Raw genomic sequence first — 9,291 nt, forward strand, 5'->3', positions numbered from 1 at the left:
AAATGATTTTATTTGTTTCTCTTTATATTATTTTATGTATTTTTAATGCTTCTTGCACTCCCTGCTGCAATGCTTTTATTTTATGTAAAGCACTTTGAACTGTTTGTACATGAAATGTGCTATACAAATAAATTTGATTTGATTTGATTTGATATTATAAAAATGTTTGAACCAGGTGTTAAATCGATTCTTTCAATGGCAGCTCAAGAACAAGCCGGAGGAATCTCAAGTTAAATAAAGTGTTTATTGGTAGTCACACGTCAAGCATATCAGCGCTGGGCTCAGTGGAACAGAGGTCCCGCAGGAATCCGTCAGACTGAGCCTCGATTTCCGGGTATCATTTGCATTTATAGCCTCATAGGTTGGACTCACACTCGACCGAGTATGATTGGACATGAGTAGATTCAACATACTTCGTCATATTCTCTGGATCAGCCAAACAAAGTGTGTGTGTGAATCTGCACCTGCTTTCCCAGACTAATTGTTGTGTCTTCCCATTCCTGGATCACTTTAGGTCATCGTGGAAAAGTACAGAGACTATTTCATTCATAATGTCTAAGAACAAAGCCAATTTTAACACAGGAGAGCCAGAAGGGACGGCAGAAGCCACTGGTGTAAGTTTTGTGCTGCTCCTATGTACGGTATTTTTTTTATTGCCAGTTTTAAAAACAGCCTTCACATTGATTTGATAAGGAAATGAGGTGACCTGGTTATAATGGCCGTCAATGGCAGCCCAAGTGGTCGTTCTCTCTCAGGTCATTTGAGAGAAAACTTTGAGCAAAGCACAATGACGGTGACATTGGGTGAAAGAGGACAGAAATACCTACATTTTGAAGTATAATTTGTCTAGGTGCAGCAGACATTTTGGATATGAGAGAAGTTTGTTTGAGTTATTTTGGTATTAATTTTGAGCTTTTCAAAATAGAGTTTGAGCCCCCAGGACAGCAGAGTGAGAGGAGTCCTGATTTTTCCTAAAACTTAAACTGCTATTGTGTCAAAGCTATATAATATATCAACAAACCCTTAATTCAGGTTTAGTTGAGTCTTTCCTGGCCTGTTTAAACTTTGAATGATATCTCTATGATGAATTATGGCTGAGTAATGAGGCCTCCAAATAAGGCTACTTTTATCCCATTATATATGAATTTTAATGCATTTCCAATGGGCCAAAATTCATAGTATTTCCCAATTTTCCTTGAATCTGTTTGAGTAATGAGAGAGAAAAGTCATAGCACACTAGTCCCTATCGGTTGACACGTGGGGATATACTTTTTATCCCAGTTGGACCAACTGTGCGGGACTAGTTCCATGCCGAAATTCTTGAAAGAAACGTTGGAATGATATGTATGCACAATAATAATATGTGTGCCTTGATGCCTTTGGCATTGGCACCCATAATAATTGTATTTATTTTCACTGAGGCTTGTGTAAACCACTGACTGTATATAGTTTAAACTGTGTTTTCATTACTGAGCTGATTTCGTTCATCTGATGACACTCCTTAACTGTCACTGTTGAGAATGAGATTAAAATCCCTCAAATTATTTATAGTTTTGATAGAAATAGTTCAATTGTTAGAAATTGTTTTTTTTAATGTTACTCGTGAGGATATAGATTCATTGTTGTGGTGACGGAGTTTGTCCAAGTTTGGGCTTGAGTTAATGTCTGAAAACATGGGGGATGGATGGTAACATTCCCGTCCTTTTGTCTTTCAAATCAGCTTAACTTATTCACGTCTTTGGCTGCATGGATGTGATTATCATGCAGGAGTCTGTAGGTCAGTTTGTGATCTGTCTTTGATTATAGAAATATAAATGAAAAGCATTAAAATAATCAAAAACATTTACATTTCCTGTACAGCTGCCTGCTACACGTATCTAACGATGTTGGTCTGATAGATGCAGAGAAAACAGATTTTCTTCATGTTCAACTTTCAGTGGAAGGGAAATGAATTCATCTTTCCCTTCAACAGAAAACAAATAAGAACAATTCAACAAACCGTTGAACAATCATGATTTAACTGCAGGATTGAGGTGAAACCAGCACTGTCCCTTTCAGTGAAGGAAACTTCCTTGTTCCCTCCCCAAACTGATCTGAAGGTGGGAGGATGTGTGAAACCATTGTGTGACAGAGGAGGAGCTCTTAAGTGAAGATCAGCAGATCAGCTGCAATAAAAGGAGGTGGACTTTGTTTTGTATCACAGCACAGACGGTGTTTCTGGTCTGAGAGTCACACACTGCTCTGCCAAATGGAGGAAATGGCAAAGAAAAGGGTTAAACTGGACCTGGAAAACTTCTCTTGTTCGATCTGTCTGGGTGTGCTGAAGGAGCCGGTGACTATTCCCTGTGGACACAGCTACTGCATGAACTGTATAAAAGGCAACTGGAATGGAGAGGATCAGAAGGGAATTCACAGCTGCCCTCAATGCATGAAAACTTTCACACCAAGACCTGTCCTGAAGAAAAGCACCATGTTAGTGGACTTTGTGGAGCAGCTGAAGAAGACTGGACTCCAAGCTGCTCCTGCTGATCACTGCTATGCTGGGCCTGAAGATGTGGCCTGTGATTTCTGCTCTGGAAGAAAACTGAAAGCCATCAAGTCCTGTTTATTCTGTCTGGCCTCTTACTGTAAGAAACACCTTCAGCCTCATTATGATGTGGCTCCATTCAAGAAACACAAGCTGGTGGAGCCCTCCAAGAACCTCCAGGAGAACGTCTGCTCTGATCACGATGAGGTGATGAAGATGTTCTGCCGTACAGATCAGAAGTCCATCTGTTATCTCTGCCCTGTGGATGAACATAAAGGCCACGACACAGTGTCAGCTGCAGCAGAAAGGACTGAGAGGCAGAGAGAGCTGGAGGGGAGTCGGCAACAGATCCAGCAGAGAATCCAGGACAGAGAGAAAGATGTGAAGCTGCTTCAGCAGGAGGTGGAGGCCATCCATCAGTCTGCTGATAAAACAGTGGAGGACAGTGAGAAGATCTTCACTGAGCTGATCCGTCTCCTCCACAAAAGAAGCTCTGATGTGAAGCAGCAGATCAGATCCCAGCAGGAAGCTGAAGGGAGTCGAGTCAAAGAGCTTCAGAAGAAGCTGGAGCAGGAGATCACTGAGCTGAAGAGGAAAGATGCTGAGCTGAAGCAGCTCTCACACACAGAGGATCACAGCCAGTTTCTACTCAACTACCCCTCAGTGTCAGCACTCAGTGAGTCTACACACTCACCCAGCATCAATATCCGTCCTCTGAGGCACTTTGAGGATGTGACAGCAGCTGTGTCAGAGCTCAGAGATAAACTACAGGACATCCTGAGAGAGAAATGGACAAACATGTCACTGAGAGTCACTGTTGTGGATCTTTTACTGCCAGAACCAGAACCAGAACCAGAACCAAAGAGCAGAGCTGACTTCTTGAAATATTCATGTGAACTCACACTGGATCCAAACACAGCAAACACATATCTGTTACTGTCAGAGGGGAACAGAAAAGTGAAATTATTGAAACAACCTCAGTCTTATTCTAGTCATCCAGACAGATTCAGAGAATGGTTTCAGGTCCTGAGTAGAGAGAGTCTGACTGGACGTTGTTACTGGGAGGTGGAGATGAGAGGGGGAGGAGCTGATGTAGCAGTCGCATACAAGAACATCAGCAGAGCAGGGGATGAAGGTGGATTTGGATTTAATGACAAATCTTGGGCATTATATTGTTATCAAAACCATTGTGAATTTTGGTACAACAACATGGAAACCTCCATCTCAGGTCCTCAGTCCTCCAGAGTCGGAGTGTACCTGGATCACAGAGCAGGTATTCTGTCCTTCTACAGCGTCTCTGAAACCATGACTCTCCTCCACAGAGTCCAGACCACATTCACTCAGCCGCTCTATGCTGGAGTTAGAATTTGGGAATCTGGAGCCACAGCTGAGTTCTATAAAGTGAAATAAATGTATTTAGTCAGTTTGTTGCTGAGAGTTAATTGCTGTGATGTCTCTGCGCTGCTGTTCTGTTGTTTATTTGCTGCTCTGACAACAAATTAAAGTTTTTTTGAGAAATACCACTTTATTGTTCTGACATTTATTCTTTAATAGTGAGTAACTATTTGTAGATGAGTCATAAGAACAAACTGAAGGGACACTATAAACTAACATGGTTCAACATGATTACAATAAAACACATATTTATATAGAAAGAATTAGCTCTATAAATATATTGTTATACATGATCTTCATGAATGTCTGATGTTATTTAATGAAAGTTGGGGAATAACAAAGATTACTTATCAGTTCTGTGTTGACCACACAAAGGTACGGCACAAATCTGAGGATAAAACTTTTCCTCTCATATTTGCTCATGACATTGACTGGTTTCCCAAGATGGTTGGCAGTATTAAGCTTTAGTTGACAAGTGGGCTACAGTTCACTTATCCCAGAGATCATAGTTCATCAAATTTATTTTCAACTTGATGCTTTTTTCCAATGTCTGACTTCTTGATTACCATCATTATTAGATTCACTTTCTTTGATCTATGATAACTTGCTTGACTCTTTCTAAAGAATCTGGTTCCCCAGTTTTGATAGAAATATCAACGAGGTATTGATTTTCACTTCTGGCTGAAACGCATCAGTCAAGATAAAGAGAGGATTACAAACTCATTGAAGATAGCTTGTGGGTGCAAGAGGAACACAGTATCAGCAGACATGAAAAAAGCATGTCATTATGTAGTGTTCTCCTGTGGGAGATACTTCAAGAAGATGGTGTAACTCACACAATGTTATGAGCCATTCAGTCCCTCCCCAACCAGAGCCACTTGTATACCTACAGGGACTCGATTGTGCAGTGGTAAGATTGCCACCTTTATTGTAGGTGACCTGGGCTCAAATCCCCTGCATGAAAGGTAATACCTCCAGTTGGGGTCCTTAGGAAAGACCCCCTTACCCTACCTGTAAATTTCTTTGGATAATAGTTTCTGCCAAATACATAAACTTCAACAAACATACCTGCAGATGGTCACAAACTGGGTAGTGACAGAAAGAACTAGAACATTTCTGAAGAAACTTTGATGGGTGCCAATGGAGCTACTGCCCACTGAGAGACAGAGGCTGTCATGTTATAGTCATATTATATTGGGAGCAGACATAACACAGTGGCTGGCATAAACCTGTTATAACAGGTCAGCCATCTAGGCTGTGCCCTCAGAAGGAGTATAAGCTGTGTGATCAGTTGCTGTGCAGACAGCTGAGTGGGTAAGAGGAGAGGAGCGCACACAATATGGCTCCAACTGACAGGGAGACATTGGTGTTCAATACTGATATGTGTAACTCGAACAAACAGTTACTGTTCAAAAACTATGAGTCATATTAAAAAGATTCTTGAACCTTGAGCGCCAGAAGGGATAGCAAAAGCCACTGGTGTCATTTTTATGCTGCTCCTATGTACGGTATTTTTTTAGGTCAGTTTTAAAAACAGTGTTCACATTGATTTGATAAGGAGATGAGGCACTATACCTCGCTATAATGGCTGTCAATGGCAGCCCGAGTGGTCGCTCTCTGCGCTTGGAGGTCATTTGAGAGAAAACTTTGAGCCAAGCACAATGACGGTGACATTGGGTGAAAGAGGACAAAAATACCTACACTTTGAAGTATAATTTGTCTTGGTGCAGCAGACATTTTGGATGTGAGAGAAGTTTGTTTGAGTTATTTTGGTATTAATTTCAAGCTTGTCAAAATAGAGTTTGAGACCCCATGACAGCAGAGTGAGAGGAGTCCTGATTTTTCCTAAAATTTAAACTGCCATTGTGTCAAAGCTATAAAATATATCAACAAACCCCTTTGTTCAATTAAAGTTGAGTCTTTCCTGGCCTGTTTAAACTTTGAATGATATCTCTATGATGAATTATGGCTGAGTTATGAGGCCTCCAAATAAGGCTACTTTTGTCGCATTATATATAATTACCTCCGCCAAGGAGGTTATGTGATCGCCCGAGTTTGTGTGTCTGGATGTTTGTCTGGATGTTCGTCTGGATGTTCGTGCTGCAATCTTGCGACCTGCCACAAGGTGACGCCAAAGCCAAACAGAGCCAAAGCCAGACAGAATGCATAGTGCGCAGATTTACTTGCACGGCAAGCCAGTGTGCATAACTGCATATAGCGTAATAATAACGGCGAACACTGCTTCCCGACAAAACATTATGATAATATTAATTTATAATAATCATTGAAAATAACGGCAAACACTGCTGTTCAATAATGAATAGGGAGAAGGGAATGCCTCTTCTGCTGACAGCGCCAAGGAACAAGTAGCCCACATCAGGAACGTATGTCCATGTTGGCGGAGGTCTGCACTCTCTGAGTGCATTTCTAGTTTTTAATGCATTTCCAATGGGCCAAAATTCACAGTATTTCCCAATTTTCCGGGAATCTGTTTGAGTAATGAGAGAGAAAAGTCATAGCACACTAGTCCCTATCGGTGGACATGTGGGGATATGCTTTTTATCCCGGTCGGACCCACCGCACGGGACTAGTTCCATGCCCAAATTCATGACGGAAACGGGAGAATAATAAGCCTCAGTGAAAATAAATACTATTATTATGGGTGCCAATGCCAAAGGCATCAAGGCACACATATTACTATTGTGCATACTTATTATTCTCCCGTTTCCATCACGAATTTGGGCATGGAACTAGTCCCGTGTGTTGGGTCCGACCGGGTTAAAAAGCATATCCCCACGTGTCCACCGATAGGGATTAGTGTGCTATGACTTTTCTCTCTCATTACTCAAACAGATTCCCGGAAAATTGGGAAATACTGTGAAATTTGCCCCATTGGAAATGCATTAGAATTCATATATAATGGGATGAAGAAGGCCTATTTGGAGGCCTCACAACTTAACCGTAGTTCATCATAGAGACATCATTCAAAGTTTAAACAGGACAGGAAAAGCCCGGCTTTAACTGAAGTAAATGATTTGTTGATATATTTTATAGCTTTGACATAATGGCAGTTTAAGTTTTAGGAAAAATCAGGACTCCTCTCACTCTCCTGTCCTGGGGTCTAACAATCTATCTTGACAAGCTCGAAATTAATACCAAAATAACTTAAATAAACTTCTCTCACATCCTAAATGTCTGCTGCACCTAGACAAAATATACTTCACAATGTAGGTATTTTTTGTCCTCTTTCACCAAATATTCCCCTCATTGTGCTTGGCCTCACGGTTTTCTCTCAAATGAACTCTGTTCATGCACTCTGTTCATCTGTTTTAACAGGTTTATGCCAGCCACTGTGTTATGTCTGCTCACAATACAATATGACAATAACATGACAGCCTCTGTCTCTCAGCAGGTAGTAGCTTCATTGGCATCCATCAAAATTTCTACAAAATTTTGTAGTTCTTTCTATCACTGCCCAGTTTGTGACCATATGTATTTGGCAGAAACTTTTATCCAAAGCAACTTACAGGTAGGGTAAGGGGGTCTTACCTAAGGACCCCAACTGGAGGTATTACCTTTCATGCAGGGGATTTGAGCCCAGGTCACCTACAATAAAGGAGGGAGGGACTGAATAGCTTTTAACATTGTGTGAGTTACACCATCTTCTTTTGTCTGAACTACATGTATAAGCTTATACACAGAGGGTCGTTACAGTCACATGTATCACTGAACACCCACCAATCTGCATGTCGTTTGTCTTTATCACCTCCAAATTGTCTACCTGAGGGAGTTTTGTTCACAGAATCCAAGGTGAGAATGATTGTCAAACTGCCTCGGGAGGAGAGACAATGCTGCATTGTAGGTGCTGGGAAGGTGAAACCTGAGACCACCTCCTCTGTTCAACGATGTTTTTTCCAGTTTTACATAGATGGCTTCTTTGATTCCTCTCTCAAACTACCTGTCTTCTCTGTCTAGAATGTGGACATTACTGTTCAAAAGAGTGTCCCTTCTCCTTGAGATGAAGGTGCACTGCTGAGTCTTGACCGGAAGAGGTGGCTCTCCTGTGTTGTGCCATGCGCTGGTGGAGCTGTTGTTTGGTCTCTCCTATAAAGAGGTCTGCACAGTCTTTGCTGCACTGCATACACAACACCACCCAGTTTGTGTTTGGGTGTTTAATCCTTTGGGTGAAACAGTCTCTGTCTGAGGGTGTTCTTAGGTTTACTGAAATTAGTTGTATGAATTCAGGTCAATGAGGCCTACAAGGCATTAATACTTGAAAGAGACTTTAGGTAATATTTATGTATTACGGATTTAAAATAAACTAGGATGTTCTGGGTCAAAGTTACCAGAACACAGGCAGAGTTCAGTGTAAAATGAACAGAGCAGGAGCTTTAACCTCCTCTGCATCCCTGTGAGCAGGATGAAGGCGCCCTCTTGTGTTAGTTTTCAGATTTCAGCTTTGAACCTGCAGGGAGACATGAGAAAGCTTCACTGAGGCTTTGGCAGCTTCAACAACATGAGGAAAGAGAAGTTTAAATATGTGTAACATAACACTGTGTCAGTTTGTTCACAGGACTCACAACCTGCAACACTGATGCTGCTTTCAGGGAACTTCTTCCTGTTAATGTTTTTTTGTTTGTAAACTTTAACTTTATCAATAAGTGGCAGACCAAACAGCACAGTTACTTCTCCATCTGCAGCCACCAAAGCCAACTGAAACTGAGGAGTCAGCTGGAAACTCCACCTTACTGTTACCTGCTCCACCCAAACTCGTTCCTATGACGACCCTTAAGAGAACGAGAGTTCATGTTTCATTTCATGCACTTTAATGCATCAATCAGAAGATTTAGGTGAGCATATCAGCAGAAGATCATGATTTATAAATATCAACCTCTGCATCATCAACCTCAGATAATATAAATATAAATGAAAAGCATTAAAATAATCAGAAACATTTACATTTCCTGTACAGCTGCCTACTAAACGTATCTAACAATGTTGGTCTGATAGATGCAGAGAAAACAGATTTTCTTCATGTTCAACTTTCAGTGGAAGGGAAATGAATTCATCTTTCCCTTCAACAGAAAACAAATAAGAACAATTCAACAAACCGTTGAACAATCATGATTTAACTGCAGGATTGAGGTGAAACCAGCACTGTCCCTTTCAGTGAAGGAAACTTCCTTGTTCCCTCCCCAAACTGATCTGAAGGTGGGAGGATGTGTGAAACCATTGTGTGACAGAGGAGGAGCTCTTAAGTGAAGATCAGCAGATCAGCTGCAATAAAAGGAGGTGGAATTTGTTTTGTATCACAGCACAGACGGTGTTTCTGGTCTGAGAGTCACACACTGCTCTGGCAAATGGAGGAA

General features: G+C 41.3%; 1 protein-coding gene across 1 annotated transcript; it reads left to right on the plus strand.

Annotated features, from left to right (window-relative positions):
- The first annotated feature begins 2,257 nt into the window (after window positions 1–2,257).
- Window positions 2,258–3,937, plus strand: LOC142385863 (tripartite motif-containing protein 16-like). Its single transcript, XM_075472561.1, has one exon. The coding sequence runs from the start codon at window positions 2,258–2,260 to the stop codon at window positions 3,935–3,937; it is 1,680 nt and encodes a 559-aa protein (XP_075328676.1).
- Window positions 3,938–9,291: the final 5,354 nt, after the last annotated feature.

The sequence above is a fragment of the Odontesthes bonariensis genome, chromosome 8 (genome assembly GCF_027942865.1).
Source record: "Odontesthes bonariensis isolate fOdoBon6 chromosome 8, fOdoBon6.hap1, whole genome shotgun sequence".
NCBI classification, from domain to species: domain Eukaryota; kingdom Metazoa; phylum Chordata; class Actinopteri; order Atheriniformes; family Atherinopsidae; genus Odontesthes; species Odontesthes bonariensis.

What these genes read in the sequence shown, in the direction of transcription:
- LOC142385863 (XM_075472561.1), top strand. Translation starts at nt 2,258, where the DNA reads ATGGCAAAGAAAAGGGTTAAACTGGACCTGGAAAACTTCTCTTGTTCG.